The sequence below is a fragment of the Drosophila albomicans genome, chromosome X (assembly GCF_009650485.2).
Source record: "Drosophila albomicans strain 15112-1751.03 chromosome X, ASM965048v2, whole genome shotgun sequence".
In the NCBI taxonomy this organism is placed as follows: Eukaryota; Metazoa; Arthropoda; class Insecta; order Diptera; family Drosophilidae; genus Drosophila; species Drosophila albomicans.
In genome coordinates this window covers 9,382,718-9,396,238 of record NC_047627.2, presented here as the reverse complement: position 1 = coordinate 9,396,238, position 13,521 = coordinate 9,382,718, and the positions used below count along the sequence as shown (strand labels likewise).

The following is a 13,521-nucleotide window of genomic DNA, read 5'->3' as shown; positions in this document are numbered from 1 at the left end:
AAATTGAGTCAAAGCGAGACAAATTTTAAACAAATTAGCTCCTACGCATGATTTAAGTTCCATTTCGACTTTTTCGCTAATGATAATGTTTCTATATATACATACATATATATAACTGACGATTCGTCAAGTCCTCTTCTATTTCACTATTTTTGGGTAAACTACGTGCACTTATAAATAGAATTTTAGATTTCTTTTTAATTAGCCACCAGCTCTTCTATGGCTTGCGACATCTTGTCTTGTCTGATTTCTTGCTGCGTACGAATTTAAATCTATTTTCTCTCAGAAAAAAACTTTCTCAACTCAACATGAAAATATATAGTACACATATATCAAATAATAATGCAAGCAATTTGCATAATATTTAACAGACTAGCGTCTTATAATTTGAATTGTATTTAACTAAATTAACAGCTATTACTAAAGTAGTGCTTATTTCCGATATACCGTATGTATTCTATATAATTTGATATGAATACATATGTATATAGAATTGGCTTTTTGAGCTGCATGACGCAATAATTAAGTTTACAATTAACATCGATCGAAAAGAGATTCGATAAAGTTTAGCAAACGGTGTATTCTGGATATATACTTGACATACTATATACTCATATGTATGATCTCTCCTGTAAGATGTTTTTCATTTTCTACAGGTATGTAAGAAATGGTCACAAAGTAATTCTCATCATTATCATCGATGATTATCAATTATTTCAATCTAATCTATCTGACGATTTTAATGAGAGTCCAATTCAATTTATCCAAACCGTTTGAATACGATTTCTGCCTGATGCTTAAACCTTTATTATAGGAACTGTCTTCAGCTGTCTCTATATGTAGAACATATCTCAAAACACACATTTACTTGCTGGCAATGACTATTAGTCGTTAAATACTACTATGTTAATGTCAATGCTTCTCCATCTTATTAACCTGAAGTTACATAGAAAGCTAAGGCCTTTGTAGAGCAACAAAACTCCCTTTTCCATTTTCCTTGAATCACAAAAAAAAAAAAAACATGAAATCATGTCTTCTCGTCTATATACATATATATATAAACACATTCTGCTAACTAATGCTCAATACTTAATCTTTGGATACTGGAAGAAAAGATGTACGAAATTAATTATTACTACTAATTTTCAACTCTTTATTCATTTCTTTATTTTTCTAAAAATATACGAAATCTCGACAATTTGTAACGCCAACGCCAACGTCGCATGAATCGTAACCGTAATTCGTTTAAACTAACTGATATGTTCTCGTAACCGCAAATTATCAATAAATTAACCAAAAAAAATACAACTAAAAATATGCATAACAATAATAAAAACTACAACAAAAATATGTATATAAATTGCTTATAAATTAACTAACGACCAACTGCACTGCAAAAAACCAAAATCACAAACATTTCATTTTCGTTGAAAATTTATGAATACTTCTTCTTTGGCTGCTGTCGATTCGAATTGAATGTGCAACTGAAATTGCCCGTCATCGCGTTAAACAACCAAATGACATTTGCTATCTTTAAATACCAAAACCAAAAAAAAAAAAAAAAAAACCAAAAAAAAACAACCAACAATTGTGTCATCAAAATGCGGTGATAATGCGGTATATGAGTTATGTAAAACATTGATTTCTTTCAATCGAATCAAAAATTTCAATTGAACATGGTTTCTGATTATCCTACAGGATGTAAGTAAACAAATTAAAACGAGTATAGTTCTTTTCAAACTACAAAACACCCACAAAAATATCAAAACAAAAAAAATTCAAATCAATTAATTCCTATCCATTATTATTTTAGCTAAACGTTTACAAACTTATGTACTTTATTCTGTATTCAGATCGCGTTGATCATGTCTAATCTTTTTCCGTAGTAGATTCCATTACTATGATTTTAACAACAAAAATAATAATAATTATAATAATAATAAAAGATAATACATATTTACATATATGTATGTATTTAGCGAATTATTAAGCACTTTTTCTAGTTAAAATGAAACGTGTCTTTGTTAATTTTTCATAGTAATCGTACCCCATATCCACGTTGCTCTAATTTTTGGCTGATTCAATTCAATGTTCCATTATAAATCGAAATACTCGTATACCATATATACTACTACAACATATATGATTAGAATTCTCATTACCGCTTATATCCCATACTTTTAGTGAATACAATACAATTCCCTTTTTATCCAAATCCAAAACTAGGCATATACAACAACAAGTGGGATAACTGCAAGATATTCCCCGAGTAGTTTACCGTTTATCGACAAAAAAAAAACCGTGAAATTCGATACCCGATACCCAAATCTCATAGAAAATAGATGCTTCATAATATTTATATATCAATAGCAACAACAACAACAACAAAACAGTGCATAGTTGGAGTCTACTTACATATGTACATATTTAATCTACGCTACTTGTATTTTTATGATGTGTATTTTAACCATTATGTAAATCTACTTACCATCTACTACTATTTACAACGATGTTCGTAGAGGCCACGGCGAGGGCAGTATGCGTCCTTAAGTCAGTGTGTTTGCCTCAGCATATTTTCACCAATGTACCAAGGTATATATAGGCATATACATTTGTACATTGGTGGGCATAATGTTTACATTGAATTGTATTCTATGCCATATGCGAAAATGCAACAGCTGATGTGTAAAATATTTTGGTCAAAGTTCCCCTCGAATTGGTCACGAAACCAATGACGACTCTAACGCTCTACAAACGAATCTCTACTTTCACTCTCCCTCTCTCTGACTGATCCATAAGTAATTGAAAAAAAATGTAATAACATGTAAATAAAACAAAAAGAAAAAACATTAAAATTAAATGAAAAAGAAAAACAACGAAAACGAATACAAAATGTACAAATGTACTGACAGCTGTACACGTATTATTTAATTATATCTCTCTATATACATATATATATATATATATTATTTTCCTATCGTATTGTTTTCATTTCTTATGATTGCAACAAATTATGATTCACTCAAATTAGTTTAGTGCAGTACAAAGACGAAACATCAAAATTTTGATTAGATTTCAAATACACTTAATATTCGTACTATATAATTAACATCCTAAGGTCTCTCTAACAATTGACGCATTTTCGAACTGTTTTGTAATTAGTATCAGTATCTCAAAACATGAATCAAACATGCACATGTTACGCTGTATTGGTGTGGTAGTCAACACACACACATTCACTCACACACAGACACAGAGACACAGAAATACAATAAAGCAAAAAATTTAATACTCTACTACTAATAATTATCTAATTAGATTTTTTAATAAATTCATAAATACTGATGTTTATTGCATTTATTGTACTTAATTAAGATACGAACCGTTCAAAAAAAAAAATCATTTTTATTTAGCATTTTGTATATTAACTTATTTATATTTATACTTCTATCATTATCATCTTTCAATAACTGAGTAAATACTGTGCAAATTTGACTGTAATTATTTTGTATATATATATATATATCTATCTTTAGAACAAAAAGGCAAAAAAAACCAAAACAAAATTTACATATCTTTTATGAATTGATCGTTACTAACCTAAAAACATAATCATACAACCTATTACCGATTTATACTATATGAATTTGTATGTACCTTTTTATGTACAACTAGTACTATTACTTATTACCACTACCACTGCACTACTGCTAGTATTACAACTCTACTACTACTACTACAACTTCTACTGCGAGTACTCTACTATGTACTACTTACCTACTACTTACTTACCTACTACCAACTACTACTAACAAACTACTTACAACTACTCTGCTACTACTTCTACTACTATTTCTACTATAACTGTAACTGTAACTATGTACTAACGAACTTTAAAAAAAAAAAGATGAGAAGCAACCTAAGATCATATTCGAATTCAATTTCGAATAAATCTGAATTCGTTTGTAGAAACGGGACAACACCACTGGCTCTAATACTACTCTCCTTACTCTCTCTGTTTCTCTCTCTTTTTCTTCCTTTGACCAATAATATTTTACAGTCGAACTCAATCAACGTTGGCTTCCTGCGTTTGTTTCGTGCGGCGCGTCTCATAAAATTACTCCGTCAAGGATATACAATACGCATTCTACTTTGGACATTTGTACAATCATTTAAAGCACTTCCATACGTCTGTTTGCTTATAGCAATGCTATTTTTTATATACGCCATTATTGGCATGCAGGTAAGTCTTCGCTCAAGCTCAAAACACTACTCTTTCTATCTCTCTCTAAATTGTGAGTGACGCAGAAAAAAAAGCAATATCTAAACAACATATAAACTATGGATCGCAAATATAACACACATGTAACACATAAGGCTATATATACTATATATGTATATATATATTCTTCATGATCGAGTTAGCCTTCATAATATTTGGGATCTTTAACCTTATTTCAATTTGTAGCAAACGGAACAGAAGACGATTTCAATTAGAATTTTCTTATTTTCACAAATATATACATATATATATATTTTTGTTTTGTTATTTTTTTGATTAGTTTTTTAGAGGGATGAAGGTCCGCATCCATCACAATCAAAGCATCTTTTAATTTTTTAATTGAGGCCTATTTCCAAAATTTCGATGCATAGATAAAAACAATTTGATTTGGAAATTACTTTTTCTGTTCAATACGAGTCTAGGTCATTTTGCATATAAAATGTAGTGATAAATAGCAAACATTTACATGAATAAATCAGTGTCCTTAGCAATAGCAATCTTTTCACACATATATTCTAGCGATGTACAATACGTATGTACATTAACATTTATAGGTCTATTATTCTAGGTTGAGTTTTAGCTCATAAAGCTGCAAACTCAATATTCATAGGTAGTTTTTATAGTATTATCAATAATGATATTAGTTGCTTTATCTTAGTTTTAAATGAATAGATAAACCAAAGTTCATTCGGGTAATAATTCATAGAAAAATACGGATATTCGGTCAAAATTAAAGCTTAAAAAAGAAACATATAAACGATTTGTGAATAAAATATATTGATATGACATAATAAATAGGTTGGATATTCAGTTGTCCAAGATATTCAGTTGTCCAAGAATTTTTCTTCAATGATGAAACTTTTTCTATTCATAAAAAATTTCATATACAGCAAATATTGTGATCACAGCTCTGCCTTTTACGAATTTGCCAAAACAAACACTCTAGAACATTCAAATTTTTAAACTAAACGAGTAAATAATATAAAAAACGGTTTGTATTGATTGCTACAAACATTTTTTTGTGTCGATAATCTAGCTGTAGAAGTTTTTATAGTACATTTGATAAGGATAATAACACAAACCAATTATAATATTTCACAAACTAAAAGGTTTTTGGCAACATAAAATATGACCCGGATACGCAACTCAATCGTCACAATAACTTCCAATCTTTCTCTGGAGGAATCATGCTGCTTTTTCGGTAATCGAAGATCTAAGTTACATAGTCTTGTATCGCTTTAGTGATTATAAATGATGGCACTAACAGACAAGCATACCTACATAAATACTACTACATTCATACTAGCCAAACTGTATGTAATTTCCTTACTTTAGTAAATCTCCAGTGTCCATAAACGACACGACAAATATATCGGCGTGTTAAGACATCAGTATTATAGTTTATACAATCAATCGTCGCACTCTGGGGCCTTCGACCTACATAAAAGACTATCGAGAAAAGAGACTGTCAAATAATCTCTTTATGTTGTTATATAAAATACGATCACATCGTATATAAATGTAAAATGATTACTAACACAATTCAAATCAAATCAAATTAAGATCCAACTTTGCCACTTCATGTAGTTTTCTATTAATTCAATAGTCAATTTAGATCCATATGGCAAAAGGTCCCACTGTGCGTCAGTTTGTCAGTTGAAAAGTCACAAATGTAATCGATGGCGACTTTTCAATCAGCGTCTTTTGTGACTTGCGATAGTTTTGCACCGATATTTAGTAAACAAAACGTACATACATACACTTATTTAAGTAATAGAATTCGTTGAACCATGTTAGTAATTACATCTAGATGAATCAGCTGTTTCTACCGAACTGCCGATATATGCATACTTACTTATATGATAGTACTATTGTTTGCAGTAGTTACATATAGCAGTTCTTCTCACACACAAAGTTTTCTTATGAAACGCTTAGTACTTTAGTATTGAACTGTTTCAAGTATTAGTTGCAGCTACAGTTACGACGTTTAATATTGTAAATGTGCGCTAGATAAATAAAACTACATACATACTATTACTATTACTATTAATTGTAAATGTAATTTTTCTTTAGTGTTACGATCAATTTTGATTACAAGCATTTGTTTGAAATTCAATCAAAACAAATGTATTATACACTTGAATACTATTAGTATATCTCTTCAGTTGTAATAACAGTCACTACTTAGTAAAGCCGTAATTTAATATGGTTTACTGTTATAGCATATTATCAGTTTTCGCACTGATAATTACTATCTATATGACAGCGTCAATTTATACTGTTGAGTTAGAGTTTGTTTTAAATATAATACCCATTTTTCTTTTGTTATTTTGGAATAAAAAACATTTAGTTGACAAAAATTTAAATACGTTGTTTATTTGTGTTCTTGATCAGCCAAAAGTGAACTCAGTTTTATCCATCTGTTTGACTTTAAAGTTATATTCTTCGTCAATTCACAATACTCCAGTAATACAGCTCCTTATAGAGGCAAATAAAGAGATCCAATACTATTGTCACATGATTTTAATGTCTCGACTGTTAGTGCTGATCAGGAACATGTGTTTTTATGGTAGTGGAGACACCTCCTTCTACCTGTTAAATATGTTTTCGGCTATCGGGTAGTTAGCATCTAAACGATTTATTTCGTTTATTGATATATTTCTTATCATATTACTTATATTTATTTTACTCCATATAGTTATAGTTAGCAAATTCATATTGAAACATAAATTAATATATGTACATTACAATATTTTAATTTGGTATAATTTTGTTAGTCGCAGTTAAAAGAAAAAAAACAACAAAAGATCCCGTATCCACACGATTAAACGATTTTATCATAGCTAATATCCATATTCCCGTAATGCATTGTTTTGAGAAAATACATGTATATGAAATTAAATTGGAACCTTAAAGTATGATCATGAGTTGTTGGTAACATAATATAAACTTTTAGCTTCTGTGTTCCGTGGGTCTTATAGTTGTTTAACCAAACCAAAAAAAAAATAAATAAAATATAAAAAAAACAAACAAAAAAAATAAATATAAAGAGACAAGCGAATGGAGCTCACATACAACTTCTAAAGGATAATACATGGGTGGAAAATGTTGTGTTTTTCTTCATTTTATAGCTGTTATGTAACATGCAAATTAATGACTATATATTATTTACCGATATCTAAATCGTGCATAGGTATTTGGAAATATCAAACTAGGTACATTGGAAAATTCTATTACTAGGCACAACAACTTCCAGTCATTTATACAAGGCGTCATGTTGCTCTTCAGGTATGTAAATTTTAGCTGATCCATCGCCTAGAGTTAATTATTCAAATCTAAAAAAAAAAAAATTGTTTTCTTAAACAATGTTTCGATTTTCAATAATTAAGATAATTACTAAAAATAGATACATGCATATATGTATACATACATAAATATAATAGATATATATTTCCACCTTTACAAGCTACTTTAACACTATTAAATATATAATGTTATAATAGATCAAAGTTTTTCGTATTATACGAGTCGTATATTATTTAAATGCCCTTTAACGGGTCGTGGAGGGGATAGCTACCAAATCACAACTGTAGTATATTTTTATATTTCTGAAATTTATAAGTGGGCAAAAAATATTATTTTTTTTTTCCCTAGAAATAGATAGATACGAGCAATTACTTTTAGGTTAGGTTATCTCAATAATAGCAATTTAGAATCGTAGAGAGAATACATTATCAGCTGATACACAAAATAATATATCTTATATTAAGTGTTAAACAAAATAAAGAAACTACGAGAACAACAAAAAAAAACATGAAACCAAATACGAAAGTCGTTTTTTTATTACTCAGTTCAATAATGATCATTAATTCTTGAAAACTCATTTAGTAATTTTCTAGATTTCAAACTTTTATGCTTCAGATGCATAAAGTACTATACTACAGTCATCTTTAGTACAACATTAATGTTTATTGTTTGTGATATTCAATGTACGTAGAGGATTTCCTCACAGCAAATATAATATATAATGTACATACATCTATACTATATCCATATTTAACTTAGAATTGAAATCCAGTTATCGTTTTTGTAATTGTATGTAGTTGTTCATCTTTATCATTCCACAGTGTCTTGATTTGATTAGAGATTAGAGTTGTTTTAAGTCTGTGAAACAAAAAAAAATTGAGAAAGGCCAGATTACATTACATAGTGCATTCAAGTTTTATAATCAAAAATGTGTTCTAGGTGTATAAGTATTTAAAATACATTAACTAACGTACATACATACATATGTATGAGTATGATTGGCTTCTCTTTGTAAATCTCACCTTTTACATACTATAGTATAGTATGTTAGTATAATACAAACATATTGTTCTCAAGAGGATGCAACAAGAAATTCATACTAATTATAATCGTATTAAGATTAGTTTGCAATTAAATAATAAATACTTCTGTATATTTGTAGATCTAAGAATACTATCTTAAGCTAACTGTATGTGTAAGACCGTTGATCAAGTTATATACATACTAAATACAATTTGATATAAAAATTAGTTATTTATGTATGAATGTGACTTTGTGTAAAATATACAATTTGTGACAGAACTTAATTTGAAAAAGTTTGCACCTTTGCCGTTGCAGAAGTAGTTGCCGTTAGTACTTATATACTATATAATATTTTAGAATCCGAATCTTATTCATTTTTTTCTACAATACTTCTGACAGCCAATTACATTAGTATTTGATCGGGTACAATATTATGTAACTTTTTAAAAGCGTAAATACATCTTCAAATTTATATACTCTATATATCATCAATAGTCCAGACAAGTCAACAAGTAAACACAAAAACACTCATGAGTCAAGCTATATATGTACTTGTATGTACTTTTCAGGTCGATCGGTAGTTTGAAATGACTTGTAATAAAATTATGTGGATGCATTGCCTCAATTCTGGCAACTTATTATTTGGTTCAACATTTTAATGTAGTTGAATCGGGTGATGAACCGAACCAATTGCATCATATATGTCAAACCCGAATCGTGCGACGAATATATTCTTAGTTTAATACATAAACCGAACCCAAGCTTCTTTAATTATTCTTTTCGAATGATGAAATATCCATGGAATATATGCTAAACATACATATGTATGTACTTATATGAATATATATGTATGTATAAGTATGTACATGTATATGTATTTCATATATATGTACATGTATGTATATGTACATGTGTGTACATGTATGTATGTACATCTATGTATGTACTTGAAAATGTATTTACATATATGTTTATGTATATATAAATATGTATGTACATATAAGTATATATATGAATGTATATGTATGTACGTCTATGTACATGTATGTATATGTATGTACGTCTATGTACATGTATGTATACGTATGAATGGATATGTATGCTATGCATATGCTTGCTTTTCGCAGTTTTGTGGGCTTGTTGATGATGTGTTTGTGTTCCTATGTTTGTGTTCAACTACCGTTCAGGCACTTAATCAACACATATTATGTCTTACATATAATTCTGATGTTAGAAAGTTAAAGCATATAATATTAAGTATACGACATGTTGTATGCATGAGTGCTAGATTCTCAAAATAGGCATTGACAGAGTATATATTTTTTGTCTATATATATATATATATACATTTATATATAAATGTATACACAGAAACTAGTTGGTATAATGTATGCATGTAAGTATGTATGTTGATAGCAAATTAATGTGTGAATAAACTTTGAAGTGATACATATTCAAAGGACATACATAGATACATGCATACATACCTAAGTATGTATGTGTAGAGTTATTTAGTCAATTGTCATTGTCTCATACATTCAAAAGTACTTAATCGTAGTCCATAAATACATAACATATATATAACATATGTAACATATATACTAAATATATTGTAGATAACATCGAACGAAAAATTCGCGTACAAAAAAAAAACAAGACACATTGTTAATTCTCTTCAATTGTTATTATTTTCGTCCATGATCCATGATCGTCTCTTGACCATGATGCCAACCAATACCAACCTTATCCATCCTCCGCCCCTCCCTCCAACGTATAGATGTGCGACGGGCGAGGCGTGGCCAAACATAATGCTCGCCTGTCTGAAGGGCAAAGCCTGTGACGATGATGCCGAAAAGGGTGCCGGGGAATACTGTGGTTCGACATTGGCCTACGCATATTTCGTATCGTTTATATTCTTTTGTTCATTTCTAATGTTGAATCTGTTCGTGGCCGTCATCATGGATAATTTTGATTATCTCACAAGGGACTCCAGTATATTGGGTGCTCATCACTTAGACGAATTTGTGCGCATATGGGCGGAATATGATCCAAATGCGACGTAATTAATAGTTTAAATATATAAACAAACAAAATAATATCTTTTATATATGTAATTAGTTATGTTATTGCATTTCATTATATTTTGCCAATCTGTGCTCGATCCCCAAAATTATCATTTTGTATACACAATTTTCACAAACAACAAACTTCTATGATACGAAGAAGCAAGCTCTATGCTCTATGAGACTGGATGATCAATTCCTTCTAGTTGGACGCCACTTACACTTGTTCAGAACTATTCTTTCACCGGTTTTCTTTCTAAAACACTTCAATGTCGAACACTGTTAGACTCTTCAATTTGTTTTCAGACTCTACTTCTCTTCCACACATTTTTGAATTGATTTCAATCTATAAAGTTACTCTTTTTGTTATTATTTGATACTTAATTTGTACTTGACTCACGCCTCACAAGATAATTCTGTTTAAATTAAAGTAAAATGTTTGAAGTCTTATTTTCCATTACAAAATCTGTAGAATAAAATTTGGTCTGATGTGATTTTGCACCATTTGCATTTTATTTATTTTATAAATTAAATTAAATTCTACATTGATGATGAAGAAATTATCTTGTAATTGGTGTCTGCACCTTCGATTTTTCGAAGAGAATGTTTGTGTGTTACAAAATTTTTATGATTTACAGGCGATTAAAAACTGATTTAATTATTTTCTGATTCTGTTTGGTAACAACCCAAACAAACAAACAGTGGTAGGATACATTATACCGAAATGTATGATATGCTGAAAAACATGGATCCACCACTGGGATTTGGCAACAAGTGTCCCAACCGTCTTGCCTACAAGAAACTTATACGAATGAATATGCCACTCGATGATGAATTAAGAGTACAATTCACTACAACATTGTTTGCACTGATTCGGGAGAATCTGAGCATTAAAATGAGAGCTCGTAAGTCTTTTCCAAAAATCAGATTGAACATCTTAAAAAATTAACATTTGATTATTTAGCTGAGGAAATGGATCAGGCGGATATGGAGCTCAGGGAAACGATCACAAACATTTGGCCGCTGCAGGCCAAGAAAATGTTAAACTTGTTGGTTCCACCCATTGATCAGTTGAATAAGGGAAAACTTTCAGTTGGTAAAATCTATGCAGGTTTCCTGATATTGGAATCTTGGCGAAATACGAGATTTGGTCAAATTGATTCAGGCATGCCGGTAAGTTTTTCCAAATATCGTTAACGATAATCCACAAAAATATGTTTTTTTTTTTAATATTATATAAACGTACTTCAGTTACGTAGTAGGTTAACATAGGCTACGACTCATTTATGATAAGTCTGTTTTTCAAAAATGATTTAAAATTTCATCGTAGTTTCGAATTTTACTGTGAACATGCTTAATGGTTAAGTATGTTTATTATGACGAATCAGAATAGTATTAAGTTGATTCTTATTGGAATTATATGGTTGGGAAACATTATAACATAGGAACTCAAGTTAATTAATAAAATACCATTTTTATGACTTATCACACTACTACGAAAACTAAAAAAAAAAGAAAACAAAAAACATATTGCTTATTTTGCTTACAATTTTGGACTATTGCACCACTGTCTTTCGTTCAAGAGGTCGTCGTCTTATTTATGTTCGATGTAATATGAAAACAGAAAAACCTATTCAACAAATTCGCAAACATTTCATAGGTTATCTATATAGCATAGAAGGCGTTTGCCTTGCTTTAGACACTTTCTTAAATAATTGAATAAATCTCAATAAACTCAAATTTACTATTACAATGACATTAATGAAATATGTTAAGAAATTGAAATAAATGAGTAATGAATATTATGATTTTTCTTCTCAAATGTTTGAACACTCAATAATAATTATAACAAACATTTAAATGTACCACAACAAAACGTATTAATTATGAACTAAACTAAATGCAGAATTGGAAGGAGGTATATAATTAATTTATATGCAACCTCACGTTTAATATATTTGTTTATATGTTGGTCACATATGTATCTATGTGGAACAAATATATAGCAAGTTTTTCACATATACTTACTCAATTAATTAACGTTCAATAAGCCCCAGAAATAAAACTTTTTCCATCATATGTGCCATGTACAGACATTTATATAGATTTATGTATATTATTTACTTTAAAATTAAAGTTTGACGCACACGAAAACCAAAAATATTTTTTGTATACTTTAGCCAAGAATTAAATGTTCAGTGCACTCAAAAATAAGAAAATGATTTACACCTTTCTCCTGTTATTATATTTTCGTATATTCTAGAAAAGTACAAAAAAAAGTTCACACCTATCAAATGAATTTCCTCTTCAACCTTATACACTTACATATATTAAGTAAATCAATTGAGATTTTAATAGTGTGATCTTTTCGAACTTCAATCTAATTTAATGCCGTGGAATTTGGCATTCGGCTATACTTATCAACCGATTCTTCTATTAATATGTACATACAATACATACATAGGTTCAATACGTTTTCTTTTAATTTATATTATAAACAAATGCAATTTCATATGATGGAAAAAGTTTTGATGGCACTTCAAATTTCTCTTCAAAATCTCGTGTTCTTCCCAATTGATGCACAATATTAGCTCTTTTTAAAGGGCAATCTCATCAGATAGTACAGATACGACAAAAAGAAAAAAACAAAATGAATGGTGCATTATTCGGGAACAACGCACTCAATTATATTGATTATACGAAATCAGTTGGTTATATACACCATTAGTAAAGTATATTGGTAGACTTAAAAATGTTTTGTACTTTTACTATCAAGTTTGTGATTGTACTCGTATTTGTTGCGTTTATTTTAGGAAGTAGTTTCGATAACAAAACAAAACAAAAACA

At 29.3% G+C, this 13,521-nt stretch overlaps 1 protein-coding gene across 22 annotated transcripts in view; it reads left to right on the top strand.

Moving 5' to 3' along the window:
* Positions 1 to 13,521, top strand: part of LOC117575672 (voltage-dependent calcium channel type A subunit alpha-1) — a 60,646-nt gene that overhangs the window by 33,064 nt on the left and 14,061 nt on the right. For 18 of the 22 annotated variants that reach the window (XM_052008713.1, XM_052008724.1, XM_052008711.1 and 15 more), the window contains 5 exons: positions 4,061 to 4,243; positions 7,476 to 7,570; positions 10,389 to 10,670; positions 11,377 to 11,579; positions 11,639 to 11,847. In XM_052008713.1, coding sequence (XP_051864673.1) covers positions 4,061 to 4,243; positions 7,476 to 7,570; positions 10,389 to 10,670; positions 11,377 to 11,579; positions 11,639 to 11,847 — 972 coding nt within the window. Of the gene's footprint in view, positions 1 to 4,060; positions 4,244 to 5,391; positions 5,484 to 7,475; positions 7,571 to 10,388; positions 10,671 to 11,376; positions 11,580 to 11,638; positions 11,848 to 13,521 lie in introns of all 22 variants that reach the window. The other 4 variants (XM_052008712.1, XM_052008725.1, XM_052008717.1 and 1 more) reach the window with 2 other exon arrangements.